Consider the following 25,154-nt stretch of genomic DNA (forward strand, 5'->3'; position numbering starts at 1 on the left):
CGCGCGCGCGGGCAGTTGGTTGCCCGGGCCCCGCCCCCTCTGCCTCAGGAGCGGGCTCTGATTGGTCGAGGGACGTTCATGCCGAGCTCCCATTGGTGGAGCGGGCGGGCGGCGAGGTTTGAAACGCCGAGCGAGGGGCGGCGTGAGGGGCAGCGGGGCCGGAGTGGCGAGAGGGGCGGCCGGCGGTGGCTGTGGGTACCTGTGCGTGCGGCCAGACCCGCGTGGTGCTGGGCTCTGTGTGTGTGGGGGGGAGCGGCAACGAGCTGCGTCTGGGTTAGGAGGTGACCTGTGTGGTGGTCGGTGTATGCGTTGGGTCTGTTTGGTAGCGTGTGTTAAAGGGGTGTCTGTGTGCATGTCACTTGCACGGTGTCCCTCTGTGCAGGAGGTGGGTTTGGAGTCCTGGGTAGTCTTTGTGTGTGCACGGGCTGTGTCCGAGGTCCTGTGTGGTTTCCCTGTGTGCAGGGGGTGTGTTTGTGTGCACGTTTGCAAGCAGCGTCGTGTGTCGAGGTGGGGATCCATGTTTGTGGGGACTGATGGATGTGGCAGGGGGTTGCTGTAACATCACCCTGTCCTGCGCCCCTCTTTCCCCAGGAGCCGTGTGAGGCACCATGGCACAAGCACTTGCCTCCCCAGGGCTGTTTTCTGACGATGAGGCTGCAGCCTCCCCTGTGCTCGAGTCCACAGCGGCGGGGTTTGGGGCTGACCTGCGCAAGGACCTGCTGCCCGAGTTCTCCGCCATCTCCCCAAACCTGGAGGGCTCTCAGGTGAGGTTGGAGCTCTTCTGTCACAAACAGGGCAGCGTTTTCACTCGTGGCTGCTGTTCTCTGTACAAAGGTGATGTAATGCAGAAAAAACAGAGAGCCTTCAGAAGAGGCAGGAACAGAATGCTACATTTGTGGGGAGCAGTTCCTGGGAGAGCAGTGGACAGCGAGTGCCTCTTGGGGTGATGCTTGGTTTTGGTGTTTGGCCTTTGCTTTGTTGGTCTGATCCATTAGATAAATAAGCAAAACCAAAAAACTGGTGTGCTTGGAAATGCCTAAGAAAGATTCTGGCATTGTTGGTGATTTTGAGACCAGAGAAATTCCTCAGCAGTAGCAGCACAGCCAACATGTGTGTTCCATATTGTGGTTCCTGTTAAGTGTTCCCATGGGGGGTTGTGTGCTGCCTCTCTGGCTGCCATATTTAACTTGTGCTGATTCTTGTAGGCTGTAGCTGAAGACAATAATGGAAAATTAAAGATCTACCTTAGAGTTCGACCTCTGAAATCTACAGAAGTAGAAAAGGGGGAAGACCAGGTGAGACACTGAATGAAGCAGAGTCTGAGCTGCCTGTGTGCCTGCTGGGAGATGCTGTTGTCCTTTGCTGTCTATCCTCCTGTAAGCCACTGCAACGATGGATTTTGTGTGTTCTTTAGGGCTGTGTCTGTATTGAGAACTCAGAAACCCTTATTCTAAAAGCTCCAAAGAATTCCTTCACCATGCGGAGCACGGAGCGAGGAGTGGGACAAGCAGTGCACAGATTCTCCTTCACCCGGGTAGGTAGCTGGGACAAACAGCCCATCTGGAAGTGATTTGAGCTTAAACCAGCCCTGCAGCTTGAAAAGCAGCCTTATTCACATTCACTGAGCCCAGGGCGCTGCCTGAACTCTGCAGTCTCGTGCAATCAGTTACTTCAGGTTTTAGTTGCTATTTTATTAGTTTTTTTCTTTCTAAGCTGTTTCTGACAACTCTTTTTTGTCAGCAAATGGCAAACTCCTGTTCACAAGGCTGTAAACACACTAGGGCTGCAGTGATATGAGATGTTATTGGATTAAACAAATAAGCAGCTTATTTTTGTAGGGAGCTCAGCTGGAATTGCTGGTGGGTTCCTTGCTCATGGCTAGTGCAGGGAACACAGGACCACGTAATATCACTTGAGCAGCCATCAGCAAAGGATAGGAAAGATCTGCATGAAGCCATTTTTCCTGTGTCTTGTTTGTAGATTTTTGGACCAGAGGTGGGGCAGAAATTGTTCTTTGATGAGACAGTGAAGCAGGTGGTAAAGGATGTGCTGAGTGGGCAGAACTGTCTGGTTTACACCTATGGCATCACCAATTCAGGGAAGACTCACACGATTCAGGGTAAGGAAAGCACCAGGTGTTGTGGGGCCTGTTGAAGGAATTGTTTTTTGTTTTCTGCCTCTGAATCCTCAGCTTTGCTGCTGTTCTTGCTGCAGGCACCACCCAAGATGGGGGGATTCTGCCTCGCTCCTTGGCAACTATCTTCAACAGTGTGGGGGACCGGCTGTACCAGGCCATGGACCTGAAGCCTGCCCTCTCCAACGAGGTGACCTGGCTGGACAGCAGGCAGGTGCGCCAGGAGGAGACCAAGAAGCAGATGATGCTGCAGAGGGGTCTCTGGGAGGTAAGCACGGGGCCTCTGGGGGATTAGCAAGAGCTAAGGGGTGGTGTCACACTACCTGCATGCTCCTGATCCTTGTTTCCTTCAAGGAGGAGCTGCTAACGCCGCTGAAGAGGAGTCACAGTGCTGAATCTCAGCTCCAGGCCACCACCAGTGGCAGTTTTGACAGTGGAGTTGCTGGTCTGTCTTCGTCCAGCCAACTCACCAACCGTTCAGACCTCAGCCAGACAGAAGGTATTTCTGGAAGCTACCTGCTGCTTTTTGCTGGAGGATGGGGGAAGCAAAGGGTGATGGCTGTTTGGATGCTGTCTTGTGGGTAAGGGAGCAAGGGTGCTGTAGCCTCAGATTTTCCCTATGAAAGATGTCATGTCAGAAGAACTCTGTGCATATATTTTGCCAATATCAGAAGAATTCACCAGTCCATAATAACCAAGCCTTGTGAAATGAAATATTGCTTGACATTCGCTCAGTTCATTCAAGGAATGTGGTTATTGAGCAGCTGATTGCTGTGAGATGGGGATTGCTGGGAAGCAGGATGCCAAAGTGGCAGGCTGCACTGAGCACTTGTGCTCTGCCTACCAAATCCAGCTACTTAGGTATCCAGAAGCATGGAGTGATTGAGATAACAAGGACTAAAACTTCAGTTATGCTGGAAAGAGTTCATGTTTGAAATACCTTGTAATTCTGGAATCAAAACTGAGTATATAAAAGTCCTTACACAGAATGGGTGATACTGTTAAGGGAAACTTTAGGCTGTCTTACTGGGGACAGGCTTTAGAATAGATGCAAACGGGAGGAAGTAAATAAAAGAATTTGTGTCTGGGGTGGTTTTGCTTGCTGAAGGAAGTATCTTGCTCTAGAGCTAAGCCATTTTGGTTGGACCCACAAAAAGCACCAGTCATGATTTGTTTTCCTTCCTTTTTTCTCTTTTTCCCCAGAACCGGGCCCTTGCTGGGCTGATTTGGATCGCATTTCACTCACCAGCACAGGAGATGTGCAGTTCTCCATCTGGGTCTCTTTCTTTGAGATCTACAACGAGTTAATCTATGACCTGTTGGAACCAGCTCTACCTGGGCAGAACCGCAAGCGGCAAACGCTGCGGCTCTGCGAGGACCAGACTGGCAACCCCTATGTGAAAGGTAGATTTGCCTGCAAGAGAGGTTTAGTGGCCTGCTAGGAAGGCTTTAGGGCTGAGTGGGTGGGTGGCTTAGCAGTGATGTGCTGGAGAGCCCCACAGAGAGCTCTGATGTCGGGATTACAGGATTGTCAAATTTGCTGATGTCAAGGATATTCAGTGGTGAAGTTGGGGCTGAGATAAGTTTTCTGCCAGTCTCCCAACTGCTGTGCCCAATGCATGCTTACTTTCCAGATCTGAACTGGATCAATGTCCAGGATGCTGATGAGGCCTGGAAGCTCCTGAAACTGGGTCGGAAAAACCAGAGTTTTGCAAGCACCCACATGAACCAGAACTCCAGTCGCAGGTCTGAAGGGAGAGGGATTGTTTAGGCAGAAATACAATTCTGAGGGGCTTTTAAAGTTGTTTGGGTTTTTTTTTTTTTAATATTTGCATGTTTCTTTACAGTCACAGTGTGTTCTCCATTCGGATTCTGCACTTGCAAAGAGGTAGCAGTGAAGTTGTTCCCAAAATCAGCGAGTAAGTTTCATGTTCTTTAGGATTTGGGTGTAAACTCAACTTTCTTGTCTCTTTGGCTGAGGGCCTGTGGTATGGGAAGCATCTTGATGGTGTTGAAAGTTCTTGGAAGGAATAAATACTAAGTCTTGGAACTGACAGGAGTTTGAGGAGTATTGCAAGGTACAATTTGAGGTAATTCTCCAGCTTTTTGAGTGAAGGTAAATGTGATCATCCTTACCCTTGCAGCAGGGCTGATTTGCGTGCTGCTGGTCCCTGTTCCTGGGGTGTGTTTATCTGGAAAGCGGCTGTTCTGAGGACTGGCAAAGGATTTTTGAAGTTGACACTTCAAAGCTCATTTTCCTGTTACTTTGTGTAACGCCTACACTTAGGGCAGGCCCTTCATCCATCAGCAGCCCAGGCACCCCAAAGGAATGGCCTGTGCCCTTATGGGGAAGCTGGGAAGGTGACTGCAGGGTGTCTGAACTGTAAACCTGATATGGCAGGACAAACCCTGTAAGTGATGTGAATATCACCGTGTTTCCCTCAGGTTATCCCTGTGTGACCTGGCGGGGTCTGAGCGCTGCAAGGACCAGAGAAGCGGGGAGCGAATGAAAGAAGCCAACAACATCAACACCTCCCTGCACACCCTGGGCCGCTGCATCGCCGCCCTCCGCCAGAACCAGCAGGCCAGGTGAGCATCCACACCTCCAGAGGGAGGGTGTGGTTTTTTTTTTTTTTGCTTTCCCAGCTCACTGCTGTCTCTCCCACAGGACAAAGCAGGCGGTGGTTCCGTTCCGGGACAGCAAACTGACCCGCGTGTTCCAGGGCTTCTTCACGGGGCGCGGGCGCTCCTGCATGATTGTCAACATCAACCAGTGTGCTTCCACCTATGATGAGACTCTGCATGTAGCAAAGTTCTCAGCCATTGCCAGCCAGGTGAGTAACACACACCAGGATCATGGCATGGTCAGGGTAGCTTGGGTTTCTCCTGCTTCTGTGGGACTTGGCTCCTTCCCACCACAAGGAGAGGGGGCGTGCTTGTACCTCATCCCTATGCTTCTCCAGTGGTTATCACCTCCAGAGTATTTCCAGATTCTGCTAAACTGAAATGGCTGACAGGTTGCAGAGAGGGGCTGGCTGTGTTTAAAGACTACACAACTTCCAGGCTTTGCAGATTGATAATGGTGGTCTTTTTCCCCTTCAGCTTGTTCAGGCACCTCCCACAAAGCTGGGACTTCCATCCTTAAAATCCATCATCAAAGAACACAGCAGGCGAATCAGCCAGGGTCCAGAGGCAGAGCCAGAGGAAGATGTGGAATCAGAAGAAGACACTGAGGATGAGGCAGATGTCTCTTTGTATGAGAAGAAGGTGGGTTGTGATTTGTTTTACAGCCTTTATGTGGCTGCAAGGTCAAGAACATGACTGTTAGCTTTGTCCCGGGGAGCTGGGATTCAAGCTCGGAGAGAGCCAAGAGAGATGACACAGAACTTGAAAAGGAAAAAGGATCCAGGAAATTGGGAATCCTTGACAAAAATATTCTGCAGTTGGTCTAAATCTGACACACGTGCTGAATTTGAAAGCACTTTGTCAATTGTGGAATAGTGGCAGTAACAGTGCAGGTGCAGACCTGTAATTCCTGCTCTGCAAGGGAAATCTAGAAAACATGCAGAACAAGAATCTAAATGGGGAAAAAATAATCAAACTTCCTAGATAAAGTAGGCAGCAGGGATAGCTGAAAGATCATGATGAAGTCATATCCCTACAGAGACTCAAGCTGTCATGTGTCAAGGTAGCAAACCCTGGCAACTTTATTTCCCAAGTGACTAAATCCTTAAATCTAGATCACTGCATCCTGCAGACATGGGTTCATTTAGTTTACCCCAGGTTTTTAACCCTGTTGTGCAGTGTGGGCAGCAGAGCTGTGTCCCTCTTGCAGGACTTGCTGCGCGTGGTCGAAGCTGCACGAGAGCTGCTGGTGCAGGAGCGGCAGAAGAAGCTGGAGCTTGAGATGCGCCTGCGCGAGGAGATCTGCAACGAGATGCTGGAGCACATGCAACAGAAGGAGCAGTGGTGGAGGTACAGCCTGTGCTGGTCTCCCTCACTCTGCTCAGGATGAGCTGCAGCACCAAGAACTGCCTAATGCTGACATGGAATTGGTTGTTCTCTTTGTAGCCAGCATGTGGATGCTCAGAGAGAGCAGCTGGAGGAACTGTATGAGGGTAAAATGACCATCCTGAAGGAGTTACTGACTGACCACTACCAGGAGGAGATGCAGGTTTGTTCAGGGCAATGCAATGCAATGACATCAGGAAAGTGGCAGTGGGTTGGGAGGGGACTCTGGGTACTTGAGTCCAGGAAGATCTTTATGCAAAGTGAAAAGAAAGATTTTTGCTTTCTGAGGTTTTTTTGGTGATATTATTTCATGTCTTGATCCACAATTTTTTCTCCTTGTCTCCTACTTTATGTGGCCCACTAGGCTTCCTAATTTTGAGCAGTCAGTCTGGAAGCTAATGTACAACTGTCATTTATTCAACATGATTCTCTCCCCCCCTTACCCTTTCCACTGGTGGCTTGATCTGGGCTCTTCAGATTCACACAAGTTATGTGAATTTCTCTTCTTGCTCTCAGTTGTGATGATGGGTATGGACCTGTCCATATTTTCATGCCTACAGCATTTGAGTGACCTCTGGGACTTCTTGCAGATTGCTCTGAAGATGCCAACTCCCAAAACAATCCCTCTTCTTTAGAACCTTTAAAAAAGTGGTTTAGGCTCCCAGGAAATCGGTTTGCTGTACTTGTTTAAAAGTAACCTTAAAGGCTGGGTTCAATGTGTGAAGTGTAGGATTGAGAAATTCTCCAGGAATAAAGACATAGAACGTTTCAGACAAGTTGTGCTATGAAAATCATGTTGACTCTCTGAACAAACTTCCTTTCTCAGGAGCGTGATGAGGAGATTTCGGAGCTCAAAGCTGCTTTACAGGAGACCAAGCAAAAACTGGAGAGCCTGGATGCCAAGCAAAAGGACTCAGAGCAGAGTGTACGTCGATCCAAGCGAGTGGCCACCTCACCTGCTCTGCAGCAGGAGCTGGCAGACACCAAAGCCAGGCTGGAGCAGTGTCAAAAGCAGTTGAATTCCACAAGTGCAGGTACAGCAGCAATGCTGCACCGGTTCTGAACTGTGCTGAGAGATCCCTGTGCAGGGTTAGAGAGACTTTCAGGGTACATTGGATTTAGACACCCTCAAAACATTATTTGACTTGTAGGTGACAGGAATAATGTGCTGGATGGACAGTTTCACTTCATTTTCACAGGAAAATGGACTTTAGGACAGGATAATCTTTCCATTCAAATTCTTAAGCCCCTTTGTCTAAGTGAATGGGAGAAGCCTGGAATGTTTGTGCTTTTCTGCACAAACTCAAAAGCTCCTTCCAGCTTGCCTGTGGCAGCTCGTCTCAAGGGAAGTCCTGAATTTTGGGAATACTGAAAGCTGATCAATGTCCTGTTGCTCACTACTTTTTGTCTGTTCCTAGAGTTGCACAAGTACCAGAAATTAGTGGAGCCACCTCCCTCTTCAAAACCCATTACTATGGATGTGGACAGGAAGCTGGAGGATGGGCAGAAGGTAAATCTAGTTCTGTGTTACACAAAAGAACATTTGCAGGGCAAAGTGGTTGCCAGCTTAAAGCAGAGTTTGGGGCTGCTGTTTCCAGGTTTTTAAACAAATGAAATGGGTTTGTTGAACTTAAGGGAGTTGTTGAAGGTTGTAGTATCTGGTCACTCAGATGGGATCCTCCTTCAGTGCTGCTCGTTTGAATTACCTTGGAGTGGCTTTGTTTGCAGAGCAGTGCCAAAACCAGCTGTTGCATTAAATCCCTCTCTTCCAGAACGTCAGATTGCTGCGTTCAGAGTTACAAAAAATTGGGGAATCTCTCCAGTCTGCTGAGCGGGCGTGCTGCCACAGCACAGGGGCAGGGAAGCTGCGAGAAGCCCTGGGCATGTGTGATGACATCCTGGCAAGACAGGTGATGTGTCTGCTTTTGACTGGGTTGCATGGGGGAGAGAGGGGTCCAGTCTGTGTGCTTTGCCACAATCAGAGCAACCAAAGTTCTTGCTGCTGCAAATAAAAATTATTTATTTGCTGGTACATATTTTGTGAAGGGAGCTCTATGGCTGATTTTTTTCAGTGGCTGAGTTAGTTGTGTATTTACCTCTCCACAGGAGACCCAAATTGTTCCTGTTAACTGGCAGTCTGCACTTAAAGTAGGAGAATTCAGAGTTCTCATTTCCTTATTCACTCCATGACAGCATATTTGCAGCAGGATGGAGTCAGCTTTGTCCCATCCTTACTGTTCATAGGTGTTGCTGAACTGCTACACTGTTGACAGTAGAAGCTTTTATGCATGGTCTTATGTAGCAGAACAGTCAGTGAATTTTGGCAAAAGGCAGTTTATCCTCCTCAGTTCACAGTAACCAGGGAGTTAAGACAACTTGTCATTGTACCTGATGGGAGCCTACAACAAAGCTGGAGAGGGACTCTTTTTGTAAGAGCAGAGAATGACAAGACAAGGGGGAATAGCTTCATACTGAGGTTTAGATTAGATATTAGGAAAAATTCTTTACTATGAGGATGCTGAAGCACTGAAAACACATTTCCTAGAGAAGCTGTGGCTGCTCCATCCCTGGAAGTGTTTTAAGGCTAAGTTGGACAGGGCTTGGAGCAAGCTGGTCTAGTCCTGCAACAGAGAACAAGTGGATCTTTAATCCAGTCAGTTCCAACTAGGAATGGACTTTTCTTTCTATGATTCAATATTTTTATATATTTTTATATTTTTATATAAATATATCTTGCCTTGCCTTCCTCAGGACCAGACCTTGGCAGAGCTGCAGAACAACATGATGCTGGTGAAGCTGGACCTGCGCAAGAAGGCGGCCTGCATTGCTGAGCAGTACCACACGGTGCAGAAGCTGCAGGCGCCGCCAACGTCCGCCCTCAAGAAACGCTTCTGTGCCAACAGGGAAAACCTGCAGCCCAATCAGCCTCCTGGCAAAAAGCCCTTCCTGCACAACATCCTGACACGTTCAGCCACCCGTACTGTGGCTACCAGAGGCTGGCAACTTCGTTCAGTTGCTCTATGACTTTTCAAAAGGAGGTCCCTGCCTCGCTATTACTGGAACAGGTGGCAAATCCAATATAATAGCATCTGGTTTTCGTTGTGCGCTTCTTTATTGTTATTGTAGCTGCTTGAGACTTATGTAAACATCTCTGGATATGTATGTTTAAAGTTTCAAACAATACCAAAGTGACCTTATGTAATTTAAACACTATACTGAGGAGAGTCTTTAACTGTAAAATAATGCAATGATCAATATTGTTTAACAAAAGGACAAGATAAAGGTGTGTTCTTGTCTATGTTGGCACACAATTCAAAAAATAAGTTCATAAGTTTCTCCTTGAAAGATACTTTGCCTTCCTTGAGTTATAATCCTTTATTGAAGTATACACGTTCTAGGCCAGGGCTGTTGTCTCGGATCCTGGCTTGCAAATCTGGCTCCAAGTGCGACACCGACATCGAACTGAGCAAAAGAAACAGTGAAGGGGTTACAGCAAACAAGCATCAGAAGGGAAAATGAGATGGACAATGCATCTGCTATAACTTCCTACATTGTCAAAAGAGTTTTCAGATCTTAAACATCTTATCCAGGAAGCAGGCTCACAGACCAGGGCACGTGAATCCCTGCTCCAAGGGCAGGGATAGTCTATGGAGCCAGGAAATGGCTGTTGCTACTACCATGAGGGTAAGAATCCACTTCATTGCTCAGGTTGTTGCTGGCAATAGAAACTTGCCTTCCTAAAAGGGTTCTTATTAAATTTAATGTATTTGCCTATTTAACTTGCTATGTGATTTTATACAGTTGAATACAAGGTTTGTTTTTATGAGAGCTGGTTCACAGTAAAGTGAATTAAGCTGCCAGGTCATTTGAACAGCTGCAATTTCCTGAGCACAGTTCAAGGTCTAATCTTCCTCTGAACTGGAGAGCCCTGGCTGAAATCAAGAACTGTAGCATGTGTGCTGGGTTGGTTTGCCAAGTCATCTCCAGGTAGCCTAGTGACACTTGTTTACCACATTCTCTGTCCTAGGCCAAGCAGGGAGACAGATGGTGTCAGCTTTGTTGTACTCAAACAACACTGAGAATTGGCTATTGTTTTCTGGAAGTCAAAAGCTGCCTTAGTTCAGCATTTTAATGGACTCAGCTCAAGCTTGGGTTGTTTAAAGTACATCTGGCAGCTTGTTGAATTTAGACAACTACTATTAAAATGAGAGGGACAGCTGAATTTAAAGCCCTGTCCATACTACCTACCAAATTGAGCAAAAGTTTTTGTTAAGTAACTCGTTCAGATTTCATAAGGATTTCAGCGACAATGAATATTGCTTCTAAGACTGCTTTCAGTACTGAACTACTTCTGTATTGATGAAAAAGTCTGGAAAAATATTAACAAATAACAAATGAGCACAGATAATCCAGTGCTGTTCTGTATAAATAGAAGAGTTTCCAGCTGAAAATAAAATGGGCTCTGACTGTATTTAGTGCATCCATAACCTTACTGGACAAGAATATATTGTATAGAACTCATCTTGAGCTGCTGGGGTTTGTAAACAACTATTAAATATTACTGGTGAATAACGTAGTTATTACTTTTCTGTATATTCTCTTGTTTATCACCTTTGTTATATGGGAATTAAAACTGTGGTTGAGCAGGCAATGACCCCGTGTTTGTGTCTGGATTTGGAATAACACTGAAGTGAGAATAATTCACAGCAGTACCCACCTTTTCTGAGGAAACAGTGCACAACACAGGGGAGTTGCAAACACGAGACTAGAGGAGACAAAACCAGGTTTACAATATTTAGGATGCTAAAACAGAATTCAAAAATCTTATGCATGATTTAGGTAAAAGGCTTTCTTGTTTTCTGTACACAGTGAGATAAAGTTCCACAAAGTGCTATGTAACTTTTATATCTCACTGCATTGTACCTTATGAAATAATTTACCTACAAATAGCACTAAATGTTTCAATACCACACTCCCAAATTTGTCTAAAATTACCATTTGATGTCCTTACAGTGTTTTACCTTTATGTGCATGCAGAAAATGCCAGAACACAGCAAATTAAACCCTATTAACCAAATGTTTCCAGAATTATCAACCTCCAGGATGAGATTCCACTGGCTATTTAGAAGTAGCAGCCAATGCATCTTTTCTAATCAAGCTGCCACATTCCTTTTTTTGCCACTCCCTTTTCTCCCCTCCCTCTGCTTTTCTTGGCAGCTTCTTCCCTGCTAACAGCTTTTTTGTTTTTAACATGATATTTTATCAGTTACAGAGATGGAAATAACTGCTGTGCCTTCAGTAACTCTCAACCTTTTTCTGTTAAAAAAAGCAAATATTGCTGCATTCTCAAAACCCCTACAAGTATCTCTTAAGATAGCAGACCCAACTCAAAGAAACCACTTACCAGATTCCAACTAATCCAACCTGAATGGGAGCGCTCATCCAAGGAAATCTCTGTTGAAAATAGAACCACGCACAGTGAGTGTGGAATCTTTTCTTTCTGCTTCCTACCTTCCTGGAATTCTTTTAAGAGACAGATTTCATCTAAAAGACTCTGAGATGTGAAGGCAAAAGCCTGACCAGCGTGGCTTCATGCTGAGCTCCACTTTGAGAGCCAAATCCCTTTGGAGAGCAGCAAGGAAATTCCCAGGGGAATCCATGTACACCATGATCCTGAGTAAGTGTCCCTTAGAAACTCCAGTGAGTGAAACTCCTGTTTGAGTCAGGACCTGCTCCTGGGCCTTTGCTTTGAGTCTCACAAGCCCACAGCAGCAACAGAGCTAAAACTTGGAAGTTTCCAAGTGGTGCTGCCACACCTCTGCAGGGTGCCTAATTTTGCCCAGGCATTCCAAGGGAGAGCTCAGTCTGGTTACATTCTCTTTGGTGGCATCAAATGGTTTTAACCTGCAACTAGAGCCAGCAGCCATAAAAAAGGGAGATGTAAATCTGCCTCTCTTAGCCCTTTCTCCTGTCATATGACTTCCCCTGATGTGAAGGAACTTGTCCCTGTAGCAACACTCCAGTTCTGCAAGAGTTCACCTTTTATTGAGGGAAGGAAGGGTTTGAGGACTGGGAAAACAAAGCTGAAAAAGCAACACATAACCCACACGCCTCATTAATTCTGTAACTTTTTCAGAACTTGAATATATGCTGAGAATTTTTTTTTGTAGGCTTTTGAAATTATTTAGGAATCCACTCTCATTGACAGAATTTTCATTGAAATTCATTACTAATGAAGTAAACCCAGAGCTGTTCATTGGACACTGCTGCCTCTTGCTCCATTAAGAGCAGAATACAGCTCCCATAAGGACACAAAGGGAATTTTAAAACAAAATAGCTCATGAGGTAAAAATCACTTGATAGAGGTGATGAGGTTTTCAGTGAAGATGGTGTTTCTGCAAGAAGAATTTCTCAAGATACAGAAGTTAAAGAGGGAAATGGTGAACAGAAGCTGGGCATTGTTTGAGTGTAGAAACAGGCAGAGGAATGTAGAAAGCTCAGGAGGACAAAGCTCAGGGCTGAGAGAGGTCACAGCAGTGTCTGAGGCAGGGAAAACCAGCCTGTGTGGAGTAAAATTTCTCCAGAGCCTGAGGGAGAAGAAACAATGTAGAAGACCGCTTCTCTTTTGTTTTTTTTTTTTTTTTCATGGAGTCAATCTGTAATGCAGAAATGAGTGCAGGAAGAACTGTGCAATTCAGCAATAACCTGCAACAAGAGATAAAAAATGGGAACAGAAAACAACAGCGAGAAGGGTGAAGAGTGAAGGCAGCAGAGCTTTGCTGTTCTGGCATTCTCTAAACACCTCCATCTGACCCTCAGCTGAGATAAACTCACCCCAAATTTTCATTTTATGCCCTGGGAGAGTCCATGCCAAGAGGTGTGAACACAAGCCAAACCCTGCACTGTCTCTGAGAAGGGAGGGAGGGGGATGCTGTGCATTGTAGGGGAGTGTGGGATCCAGGGATGTAACAGAACAGCCCCAAATAGATTTTTAGAACTCAAAAGGCTGTTGGAAGGTGCCCTGAGAGGAATGAATGGTTTAATGCCTTTGTCTGTCAGAGTTGGTCACTGATCTGACAGAGGTGTCTAATACAGACTCTATAAGGAACATGGAGTTTATGTGCTGGAACTTTTTTTGCCAACTTGATCTGAATTCCAGCCTTTATTTTTCAGAATGTTACCAGGCTGCACTAATACAGAAATGGTGAGGAAAAAGTAACACTGGGAGGTCAGAATTAAGAATTGGAGTTGCCCAGGGAACGACATAAAACAATAAAATTCAAATGCAGGCTGCACACCCCCACAAAGAGAGCAAATGGAGAAACTACAAGAGAAAGAGCAGAAGAATTCACTGTGTTAGAGAACTATCATTTAACTCCGGAAGAAGGCAGCTCCCAATGAATTAGGATTTAATTTCCAGATGTCTTTATGACATTTTAGTGGTTAGTGCAAACAAAGAAAATGGAAAAATGATAATTAAGCAAACAAAAGCCATAAGGAGAATCAGCTTTTCTCTAACTGCCTCCTCTCTTTGTTGGATATAAAAATCTGTCAGCTTTTCCAGGCCAGCTATGTGTGTTTTCAAAAAAATAAATACATGAAATGACAGTGCAATTAGGAATGCATGGAGGACTTCAGGGCATAAGACATTCAAGAACAATGCTTGAAGGAAAAGACCCTCTGTTCTGGTTTTGCAACCGTTTTGAACACAGATTTTAGCTGCAGATTGAAAGATCCCAAGGAGCTTGTTTAAAGGATGTATAAGGAAACTTCTAGAATCAACTTGGATGTTAATACAGTTTGCAGAACAGAAGAGGAACTGTAGCTAAAGCTGTGTAAGAGCAGTAGTATAAACTAAAACTTTAGTGTCGATTGGAATTTTCATAGGTTTATATGGAAAAACCTATTTATTTCTTTAGGAGAAAAGTTACCTGTAAGTAAAACCTATAAACCCTGTGCCTCAGGGCAAGGCTCTTTATGGGTCCTCCTGCTGCAGCAGGTAAAATAACCTGGTTCTGCAGAGAGTTGGTCAGGAGTATGGCCATAGGGATAATGAAAATAATCATTATGCAGCCTAATCATTTACTGCTATGCTGCATAATTACATAAACAGGCCCCAAAGCTGCTGCTGAAACCAATGGCAAAAAAAACCCCAAAAAACTTCTATAGATAAAAATACTTCTACAAGGCAACTTCCTTTTGAAGCAGTAAATACATGCTCGTGTTCCAAGAACATTCTTGAGGCATCTTCTAGCAATAACTTCTGGGAGTGTTGTTAATTCACACCAATGTCTTGGTGCAAAACCCTCTGGGAGTGTGGGGGATGAGTTGGGCTACATGACCTACATCTTATCTCAAATACCAGAGGATGACAGGCTGCTCTGAGACCAACATCCCAAGAGCATTTCCTTCTCTCTGTCTTACTGCTACCCAGCTTTCTAATTTTTTTTATAATTTCCCTAATTTTTTTTGCCTTGTCTGTTGCTTAAGAGGCTTTGGCAAGCAGTCAGGAATTATTTCCAAGAGTGGTGGTGAAGCAAAGGCCAAGGGTAGTGAGTTAGTAAAGCAGTGTGGGGATGGTGGTGGAGTGCTGGCATGGGATGGTGCTTCTCAAACCCCATGAGGACATGCAGAAGCTGCATGTTAAAAATGCAGCTCATTCCTTAATGGGTTTAATACTAATCTCTACCAGGTGTTACCACTGGCTACCTGCAGAGCAGTGTTTCACCTGGATTCAGTCTCTGAGGCTGAGGGAGAGGACAGGATGGTACCAGAGACCACTGAGTAGTCACTGCAGAAATCGCTCATTTTGGCTGATCTGAAAAATTCACAACACCCTTATGTTGATTACACCACACAAAAACAACACGTATTTGTCTCCAGACCCTGAGGATTGCTGCAATTTCTTCACAAATGTCATGTATTTGTCAGCTGAGGCAATGGCTTTGACATGTCTCACATGTCAAATACACACAAAATATTTTTTCTCTAAATTCTTTTTAACAAGGGTTAACTTTCCAGGCAATACATTCTCAAGAACATCACAGTATCACAAGTTGTGGTGTGTTTGGATGCCCTGCAGGCTCACTTCTTCCAGGAGATAAAAGCAGCACACACTGATTTGTACCCTGAAACTCAAATGCCACATTTCCTGTTTTTACACTGAGAGCAAAAGTGTTTTCTGTTAACAAGTGGGAGGGAAGCAAAGCACTTTAGGGAAAAAGAAGTTTTAAGATTGGAAGACAATCACAGAATGGTTTGGGTTGGAAGGGACTTTAAAGATCATCCAGTTCCACCCCCTTCACTGTTCCAAATTGTTCCAAGCCCTTTCCAACCTGGCCTTGGACACTTCCAGGGATGGGGCAGCCACAACTGCCTCAGACAGATTACCTGGCAATCTGTTCCTGCCTAATGAATACAGAAACACTTTCAAATGGGGTGTGTAACTGGGTAATCTCACCCTGCACAAGAGACACAAAGGGCAGAAACAGACAGAGATAAAATTTAAACACTTTAGAAAGTTTTATCTTAGACAAACAAAACCATTCCAAACAAAATCTTCCCCTGCTTGTCCTCCTTGTCCCCACACAAACTTTTCCAAGGCAGGGTCTGGAGACTCAGACCATGATTTTTTTCCTATTTTTTCTAACAGGAAGGAGACAGATTTTCTTAAGCTTCTTGGGTGGGTCTCACAAGCAGAGGCCTTGCCTGGAGCTACCAAGTAATTAAATCAGTGATATCAGCAGTGAGGATGAAACTCCCTTTACTGGTAAAGAATTAAAGGGTTCCTCACCTGAATATTATTTCCTTTGTGTTAGACAACCCTGAAACGAATTCCATTATTGTTCTTTACCCTCTCATGCACACACAGTGCACAATGTTGATGTAGGTAATGGATTTACCAACACCAGGGGTTTGACTTCACACTACATTAGCATAAAAAGAATACAGGAAATAAGTAATCTTTGATAAAGATTGCCCATTCTATGCCTACCCTGCACTTTACAGCCAGTAAATTTTAAAGGATCATTTTCAGGAGAGATTTTTACCACCATTTTTGTTTGCAAACTCAGATTACTACTACAGCAGGTAAGAAAAGCCTCCTAATTGCTATCTTGAGAAAACCAGCATTATTAAAATGTTCCTTTTTTACCCCAATAAATTGTATTCCAAGACTCAGTACAAGGAAGGTTTATTTCACAGGAGGAAATGTGCATTCTAAGAACAAGAGTAACAAGTAAAAGTAACAAGAATGTTCCTATTTCCTCGATGTTACCTTGCACTGTAACAAAAGGAACCAAGTTGTCTTTAAGAAAGGCAGAAGGACAGAGACAGCTGTAAAGCAAGTTCAACAGGGCTGTCCTCCCACAGTGTTTGGGAGGCAAATATGAAGATTCAGGAAGTATTTAAAATTCGTTAAAATATTAACTTAGGATATAAAATACATAGAGATAGATTATCTAAGACTAACCTTTAAAAAGGCTTTCTTTTCCAGGGTATTCATTATGAATGGAGGAATTGCTGCAAATAAGATAAAAAAAGGCATTAACCTTGGAGAGAAAGGCACTTTGTTTTCATTTTCTGTTTAGCTGAATGAATACCATAATACAATTTTCACAGCCTTTTGTCATTCACTGAGTTTTCACTTCACATTGCCAGTTGGATTGGTATTTACAAAGGTAAATTCTTCCAATAAGCAAAACCTGCAATTTCACATGTAAGTAACCTGAGCTCAGTCATTTGGCACTGGCAGAGCACCTAAACCAACTCCAAGCAAGTGGAATTTGCTCCCATTCCTTTGCTCCCTGTTTCTTTTCTGCACAAGCATCCCAGGAGTTTCCCTGCTGCAGTTCAGTGAAACACACTGAGGATATTTCCACATTCCCCTGGGGAAGTTCTTAACAGAAAGGCAAACACTGCCTGGGGAACTGTAAGGTAATTTGAACCCTGAGGAAAATCACTTGGATAGAACTGAATCTCCTTCTCACAGCAGGAACTGATACTCAGGACTGCACAGGACTTATCCTTACCCATGCCAGGAGAAGCCATCAAAATCCTGGATATCACCACCTGGGCAATTGCCTGCTGAGCTGCTTTGGATGAATCACCCAGTCTTTTTCCATCCTCATCCGTGACAGGAATTCCAAACTGGAGTTCCCTGTTGAATAAGGGGTAAAAAATAAAAGCAGTGATGGATGTAAAGTTATTTTTTCACTATTTTTTGTCACCTTATCTTTGTCCCTTAAAATTGTCAAGTGTAAGAATTATGTGGTTTATTTTATTTTCTAAGTGAGTCTGTTTGTAACACTCCTTGGCACAAAAAATAAAAAATTAAAAGGCAGAGAAAGATCAAGGAAAAATATGTTGAGAAGTTACCAACTGAATATTTGTAACAGCAATCTGCTGCTTGAGTCTGATCACAGCATTCCAAAGGGGAAGAAAAGAGATGTGCCTGTTCTGTATTCCACAGAAGGGACAGGTCCCTTTACACATTAATTCAGAAAAGTGGAATTTTCTGGACTGCTCTGGAAGTGGAGCCTGTCCTATCTGACAGCTCATGGAACACAGGAAGATTATTTTCACTGAGTTGAAACAGAAGGCTCTGTGAAATCTTCCCCCTGGCATTCTAGTCTGAGCTGTCATTTCAACCATGAAGAACATACTTGAAAGTATAAAAGGAGGCACAAAATAAACTATGTTTCTGTAACTGCATTATTCTCTATTAGATCTTTTGCTCAAGTGCAGGGTTAGGTGTTAAACTCACACTGGGAGAAGTACAGGGAACAGCAAATATCCTCAGGACTGCCTTTATTCTTCTCCTTGGATTTTACAAAAGATAAAATACTACCACAGATCAACTTCCATTGTAAAGTCTAGATATTCCCTTTTCTGCCCATAACCTTGTGTTCACAACAGGATGATTTTAATTTGCTTTTCCCTACTACTATTTTTATTCCTAGTCAAATCACGACACAAAAAAGAAGTTTGTTTCTAACAAACTGCATCTTTTTGTCACCTCGATGATTAAACAGCTGCAGAGCCTGACTTCTGTGACTAAGTTCTGCAGCTGGGATTTCAAGCACCATTTTTGAAATGACTGTGTTTTTTCAAAGTGTAGCTGGTATTCAGAGGTCCATGTGAGCAAAGTTTTGAAGGAAGAAGTAACTGGTTTCTGAGATCCAAGACTGAAGAACTCTTTGGATATTTATCTGAAGAGAATGATTATGTTCTATTTTATACCTGTTACAAACAACCAGTCAAAACCTCATGCATGAGGTTCCTGCAAGGTACTGAAACAAGCTAAAGATACAAAATGTGCTCTATTTAGTAACTTGCTGATCAACCAACTGAACAACATCTTTGCCTCCAGCATGAGTGATCTTTGTTCTTTTTCCTACCTTTGTCTCATTAGTGGAATATTGATGCAGTTGGCAGAAGCAACAGCAGCAAAAGGAACAAACCTCCCTATAAGAGGTGAGACGCGCTGGAAAACAGAGAGGGGAGAAAAAAAGGAAAATAAAAATGTACATAATCATTGTCTTTATGGAAATACTTCATCTGCTAATGACAGACCTGACTTATTTCCTTTACATTAAAATTCAGTGAAAACTCACTGGTGGGGCAGAGGTAGAACAAGCTTCAAACAAGAAATAAGTCATAAATGCTTCTCTCCAGAGTGAGCAGTGGAAGGAGAGTGGCAAAACCATTCTGAATTTAGTAGCCTCACAGGGAAGTGTAATTACAAGTCCAATTAATTTTCAACTGCTTCTTATATGCCTTGAAAAGTGAAAAAGAAACTGGGAAAAAGGCACCTTATTAGACAGAGTCTGCATGAACCAAACATGGGCTGTTTGACAGATATGCATAAACCCATCTCCACGGGGAAAAAATAAAGTTGGGATCTAAAGAAAGGAGCAGTCATAACAACTCCACAGTGGGAACTGTGCATGACACAGATACACCAGAGGAGAAATGAGCTGTGAGCTTCTCACAGGACATCACAGTTTGGGAAGAATAGAAAAAAATACCTTTGCTAGTAAGTTAAGTCCTAAGGCTGTAGCGACAGCACCTGTGGTGGCAGAAACATAGGCTGTTCCCAGCTGCCTAAAACAGAAATGAAAATGTCTGCACATGCACAGCTACACTGGTGTCACTGTGAAAAACAATTACATTTTACACACGTAGTTATGCCCCCCCAGAAGTTAAATAAGCTTTCTTGTGCTACTGCAATAAGGTGGGGATGCAAGATCTAGATGGGACACTGAATTAAACACTTTGATTTCACTAGCACTAAAAATCATATTCAAGCCACACTATAATACTGAATCAGGTTCTGCTGGTTGTGCATTGCTGCCTGTTCAGCATTTCTCATGTAGCTGAATGAACACCTTGAAGGCTTAGTTCTTTATTTAATTTCCTAATTGCTTAACCTAGTAAAATCAGTTTGGATTTCCAAGGCCATGTCTATAATAGTAATTAAAACCAACCATACCAAACCCCATACACACAGACCAGCCATGCTGCAAACACTCAAATCCAACCCAACCTGCCCCAAACCACACTTTACATAATTCTCAGCTAGGAGGTGTCTCTATGTGCTGGAATCCAAAGTTTGCTCCCAGACATCTTGAAGCAAGTCAGCCCCAAAACCAGAAAGTCAAGTACTGCAATTCCAGTTTTCTATTCATAGAATCATAGAATGGTATGGGAGGAACCATAAAGTTCATTCCATTCCACCCTGCCATGGATAGGGACACCTTCCACTATCCCAGGTTGCTCCAAGCCCCATCCAGCCTGGCCTTGGACACTTCCAGGGATGGGGCAGCCACAGCTGCTCTGGGTAACTGTGCCAGGGCCTCCCCACCCTCACAGGGAAGATTTTTTATGTTTTTCTAACCTAAATTTCCCCTTTTTCAGTTTGAGATTTATTGCTTTCTGTATCTATTTAGTCTCTTTTTTAGACATCAAGTAGAAACAAGCACAGACCAGTTGAAGGAATCTCTTTTTGTAAATGAACCCTCAGTGTGGTGTGTGCTGGCACTGAGAAGGTGGCACGGTGACACAACTGAAGGCCCCCACAAAATATCAGCTTAGAAATACTCTGGCAGGACACCAAACTGATGAGGAAAACTTGCAAATGGCTGACTGAGTCCTGAAACACAGACTCCTGTTAAATCCTGCACTGTTAAGTGCTCTTGATCAAGGTGCTCAGGCTTGTCTTTAATGGCAGAGTTGGAGTTCTCAGCTCTGCCCTTCTCAGACTTCTCATCTGTGCATATCAAATTAATAATTAGAGGAGATGGAAAAACTTATCCCTGTCTCGCCTCAAACTTTAATGCCCACCCATGTTCAAATACACCAGAGAGCAACTTCTACTCATCAGCATTATGAGGTTCAGTGCCTGACCTGACAGTGATTGGGGCATCCCCGCTCCTGTTCGTGTAATTTACTATAGCATTGAAGGACTGGTTGACCCACTGCCAGAAAAGCACTGCTGGTGTCGTTCTTGAAAAGAGAAACAATTGTAATTATTATTATTAAACTCACAGTTGAATTAACAGCACAAGAAAATGACAAATCAAGAAAAGCCACTGCAAGCAGTAACCATGCAGTTCTTGCTTATTTGAATGAAACAATACAGTCAGTGAGATACTGATACTTGATAGTCAGAGTTATTTTAGAAGAAGAATTTAAAAATCACCTAGTTTTGAACCTGAATAATAAAGCAAAGAAAAGGTAGAGAGCTTCTCTAAGTGTTATAGATAATAACAGAACAAGCAGTTAACAGGAGGCAGTGCTTGGCAATGGGCACCTCTCCTGGGGGTTTGATTCATTCTCTTGACTGCAATTTAAAGCACACACATGTTTTATAAACACCATCCAAAACTGGGGTGTGTGCCAGGAGTTTGTACAATCTCAGCATCCAAAAGGCTGCTGCTGTTTCCTTTGAGCTCCCATCAGTTCCTGCATCCTGTGTCAAAAAGTGTTTCTTATATCGAGGCTGCTAAGAGAGCACTGGCTCTGCTTCAGTGGGCTTCACTGTCCCGGAGATTCCAGAACCACTGAGGAAATGCAGGGATGACAGGGGAGCTGCAGAACCTCCACAGCCAGTGGCCATGTCTACAACAGTAATTAAAATCAACCATACCAAATGGATTGAAGCATTCCGAGTACTCACGGGGCAGACAGAACATCCTGCATGCCAGTAAGGCTGGAAATTCCCAGGGATCTCCTTCTCTTTGTCCTCCACACAGATGGGATTTTGGAACATTTCCCAGTTTGAGGGAAAGTGGGATGGTGAAGGAGAAGGGCTAAGGGCTTATCTCAAAACTACTTCTAGAAAGAACCGTTAATCAACGTGAGGGGATGAGGAGAGAGAAGAGGAAAAGGAAGCAAAATTTCACATTTAAAAATATTTACAATAAATCTTTTGACAATAACATTGATTTTCACTTCTCTAATTAGCAGGCAAATGTTTTATGTGCTTTACTGCCATCTCTCACCTGTAAAAGGTCATCATACAGCCTGTGATAGTCATGTTCATGGGCACCTGGGCGGACATTCGGCCGATCACGAACATCTTCTCCCCAGTGTCTGGGTGAAAGGCTGAATCATAGATGTATTTTGCTCTCCACAGCTCATCTTCTGTCAAGCCAGGTGCCACGATACCTTGTCTTGGGACAGGTTAAGAGATAAGACAACAGCAAGAAGCACAACTGTTATAAAATGCTGCAAACGCCCGTGAGAAATGTGGCATCAGAGGATTTGGGGATGTTCACCCTAAGTTAATGGAGACTCTCAGCTTGTAGAGATTCTTCAGCTTTTAAATGGATTGGTGAAATAAAAAGAATTAAAACTCCCAGCAGTGGTTATGTTGGCTGAGTCTATTTACTCAAAGCTGCACTAGGCTTTAGTGCTAAAATGTGGAGACAAAATCTCTGAGGTCATTAGTGTGAAACTATGAAAATTGAGAGTATTTAAGAAACCAACTGCTCCAAATGCTACACGTAAGAGGAAGTTTTAAGCTTTGCTGTCATATTAACTATTTTCAGAATCAGACTCTTCTGTATTTCAGAACCCTTAAGAAGGGCATAACTTCACCATCCATTAGCAAATTTGATTAAAAATAAGTGTTTCAAGCCCTGAAGTGGGAATAAGAAGTGTTGCAATGAAACAGTGTTTTAAGTATTTCCTTTTAGATATATCACCATGTACTTATCATTGACTTGGACTTTTTGGGGCCAGTGGTAGAAGTAGTCAATGCCATACCTGTAATCATGCACAATCTTTCTTGCATTTTCCAGTTTGGCATCAGATAACAAAATATTCCTGGGGTCTGTTACAGTGAAGAAGTGATTGGCTCGTCCAACAAAAGTGCTTTGATCCCATCGGGGCTCCTTGATATTAATATTTAATGGGATATCTGGTGCCATCTTCAAAAGCTCTGCCAAGAAAACATCAACATTTGCAATTCAAAATTCCACTCAGTTCCTAATGTATCTAGAACCTGCAAGATGAAAAGTGGCCACATTTAGAGTAAAAAACCCAGAGAACAAACAGCAAAGAATTTGCAGAACAGGGGTTTAAAGGGGTAAGTCTGCAGAAATGCTTCTGTGTCCAGTGCCCCAAAATGTTTCCACATTATTTATTACATTTGTACAAATACCTGAGGATGAGGCAGATGCAAAGGAAGCATAAAAGTTTATTAATAAATAGATACCAAACAACAATATATTAATCAGAAAGTGCTTTACTTCAGTGATGAATTACTGTTTGTTGAAAATAAGGTATTGAAGGGAATGAGAAATCAACTATTTCAAGAGATGCCTGTGCTATTTCAAGAGATGCCTGTGCTATTTCAAGAGATGAAGTATTTAATAAAATCCAGTTAACTTCTCTGGCGTAGCAAAACAACCCAAAAATTAGGAACACAAACCCACCAATTTATTTTAATAAATGTTGTTTCTCTAAATCCATGTTTTGACAAAACAGAGATTATGTAATGCAACAATTGCTACATTATGAACACATGACCAGATCTCCTAATGATACTTCAAAGATGGATAAAGAACTATAGCGAAGGACACTGAAGAGTTTTGCATTTATGGGGCACAAAGCTCAGAAAAGTAAAAATTACTTCAGGATGATTAAGTTTACTTCAACATCTAATGAAAAAAGGACAGTCCCTCCATAGCCCAAATATATGGATTTTAACTTTCTTATAAGAAATTTCTGCAGCCTATTCAACGACCAGTGGGAAAAAAATATCCTCCTTCAAATAATGCTTGTTTCAAATGGCAGAAAGAAATTGGATCTATAAAAACCCATTTTTATATATTTATAAATAAAGATCCAATTTTAGATGATCTTTAAGGCCCCTCCCAACCCAAATAATTCTGTGCTTCTATGATACCAGAACGCTAATAGATCTGGTACAGTAGGGGAAAATCTTTTCCCCTTTTGCCCCTCACATTTCCCTCACTGTTAAGTTCATTATTGTGCAGCACTGTTCATTAGCAGGATTATTTTCACGTGTACATCTCTCAACCAGGCACAATGCAGGATGAACACAGATCATGGAAATGAAAAAAGACTCAGGACAGATTTGGAGAACAGATTTCTCATGCACAGCATCTCAACAGGAGATGCTCCTTAGGTTTCTTTTCCTTTTCTTACTACTTTGCCATTAAAAACACCCTCCTGTGAACAGTGCTGTGTTGTGAATTAATAGTCCATCTTCTGGTCTAAAATGGGAACTGCTGGTTTTGCAAAGCCCTACGAAAGCAAGTGCACTCATTTATTTAAACCCTCTTTTCCACCAAAATAAAGATAAAAATCAGTACATTAGGGCTGGTAACTTGTTCTGTGACTGCTTCCCTTACTTGCAGGAAAGTTCAAGTGTAAATGATTTTCTAATTAAATTATCAGTTTCATTAAGAAAGATTAAAGCTGCTTTAGGATAGCTTATAATAATCTGGTTAAAGCTGTCTAATGCATGCTGAATAAAGCAGTGCATCCATGGAAGCTTTTTTCTTTCTTTTCATTCTGGATAATTCTTTATTTTTATCCTGATTAGAATATACATGACTGGGTTCTCTGGAAATTCCCTTTATTTACTTCTGATACCTCTGTTCACAAACCCACATCCCTCAGTAATAAGAAATCCAAACATTAAGGATCTGCCTTCACTGCAGATGGTTCAGTTCATGCCAGTTAAATTCATCCATCCTGAAACAATTCAGGATTTTTTCAGACTGAAGCAATCATTAAAGGTGAATGTACAGAACACAGGAGATTAAACACGTTCACATCCTGTCTTTATCCCCTCCCCTGCTCTGATGTTCCTTGACCCAGGTGAGCTGATGGAATTTACTACCTTGGCAAAAAGATGGTACTGGAGGGAAATGAAGCCCTGCAGCTGCACAGCTGGGGTGACCTGCTGGAGAGCAGCTCTGGAGTCCTGCTGGACAATGAGCTCTCCATGACCAGCAGAGTGTCCTGGTGACCAAGAATGCCAACAGGACCCTGGGAAGAGCATTTTCAGCAGGTCAGGGAGTGATCCTGCCTCTCTGCTCAACCCTTTGAGGCACCTCTGGGGTGCTATATCCAGCTCTGGATCCTCAGGACAAGGAGACCTGGAGCTCCTGGGGCCAGCAGAGGCTGCGGAGCTGAGGAAGGGCCTGGAGCTCCTCCATGCCCAGGAAAGGCTGAGGGAGCTGGGGCTGCCCAGCCTGGAGAGGAGCTCTCAGCCCTGGGTGTCCCTGGGTGTCCCTGGCTGTCCCTGGCTGTCCCTGGGTGCAGGGAGGTCAGAGCAGGGCCAGGCTCTGCCCCGGGGCCTGGCAGTGGCACCAGAGGAATGGGCAGGGACTGAGCCAGGAATTGCCCCTGCACAGGAGCCACAATTCTGCCCTGGAATTTTCCCAGATGTTTCTATGCCTTTCCTCCTGCTGTTTCCCATCCTAGCCAGACTCAGCTACCAGAGACAGGTCAGCACAGGTTTGGTCTCTCT

General features: G+C 43.6%; 2 protein-coding genes across 7 annotated transcripts in view; one reads left to right on the forward strand and one right to left on the reverse strand.

Annotated features, from left to right (window-relative positions):
* Positions 1–99: 99 nt before the first annotated feature.
* Positions 100–10,799, forward strand: KIF20A (kinesin family member 20A). 4 transcript variants are annotated; one of them, XM_053991370.1, is made up of 19 exons: positions 100–191; positions 592–764; positions 1,206–1,295; positions 1,415–1,534; positions 1,981–2,119; positions 2,215–2,402; positions 2,489–2,633; positions 3,338–3,538; positions 3,769–3,880; positions 3,982–4,053; positions 4,580–4,723; positions 4,803–4,968; positions 5,237–5,401; positions 5,970–6,109; positions 6,206–6,308; positions 6,972–7,179; positions 7,564–7,655; positions 7,918–8,055; positions 8,897–10,799. In XM_053991370.1, exons 2-19 carry the CDS (start codon positions 609–611, stop codon positions 9,167–9,169), a joined length of 2,652 nt encoding a protein of 883 aa, XP_053847345.1. In that variant the 5' UTR covers positions 100–191; positions 592–608; the 3' UTR covers positions 9,170–10,799. The 4 variants fall into 4 exon arrangements, with proteins under 4 accessions (XP_053847345.1, XP_053847346.1, XP_053847348.1 ...); XM_053991371.1 differs by having other exon boundaries at positions 178–195; XM_053991373.1 differs by lacking the exon at positions 100–191 and adding an exon at positions 254–281.
* The window catches only part of SFXN1 (sideroflexin 1), a 21,795-nt gene continuing 6,146 nt past the window's right edge, over positions 9,506–25,154 (reverse strand). For 2 of the 3 annotated variants that reach the window (XM_053991376.1, XM_053991377.1), the window contains exons 3-12: positions 22,415–22,589; positions 21,649–21,819; positions 20,552–20,650; positions 19,174–19,249; positions 18,544–18,629; positions 17,176–17,303; positions 16,617–16,666; positions 11,550–11,599; positions 10,863–10,910; positions 9,506–9,607 (exon numbers count right to left, since the gene is read on the reverse strand). In XM_053991376.1, coding sequence (XP_053847351.1) covers positions 9,511–9,607; positions 10,863–10,910; positions 11,550–11,599; positions 16,617–16,666; positions 17,176–17,303; positions 18,544–18,629; positions 19,174–19,249; positions 20,552–20,650; positions 21,649–21,819; positions 22,415–22,578 — 969 coding nt within the window. In that variant the 5' untranslated portion in view covers positions 22,579–22,589 and the 3' untranslated portion in view covers positions 9,506–9,510. Of the gene's footprint in view, positions 9,608–10,862; positions 10,911–11,549; positions 11,600–14,885; positions 14,964–16,616; positions 16,667–17,175; positions 17,304–18,543; positions 18,630–19,173; positions 19,250–20,551; positions 20,651–21,648; positions 21,820–22,414; positions 22,590–25,154 lie in introns of those variants that run through there. The other variant, XM_053991378.1, reaches the window with a different exon arrangement.

Source organism: Vidua macroura, chromosome 15 (genome assembly GCF_024509145.1).
Source record: "Vidua macroura isolate BioBank_ID:100142 chromosome 15, ASM2450914v1, whole genome shotgun sequence".
NCBI classification, from domain to species: Eukaryota; Metazoa; Chordata; class Aves; order Passeriformes; family Viduidae; genus Vidua; species Vidua macroura.

Coding starts and splice junctions, on each gene's coding strand:
- KIF20A (XM_053991370.1), top strand. CDS start 609: ATGGCACAAGCACTTGCCTCCCCAGGGCTGTTTTCTGACGATGAGGCT. Junction 765..1,205: donor CAAACCTGGAGGGCTCTCAG/GTGAGGTTGGAG, acceptor TGATTCTTGTAG/GCTGTAGCTGAAGACAATAA. Junction 7,656..7,917: donor AGCTGGAGGATGGGCAGAAG/GTAAATCTAGTT, acceptor CCTCTCTTCCAG/AACGTCAGATTGCTGCGTTC.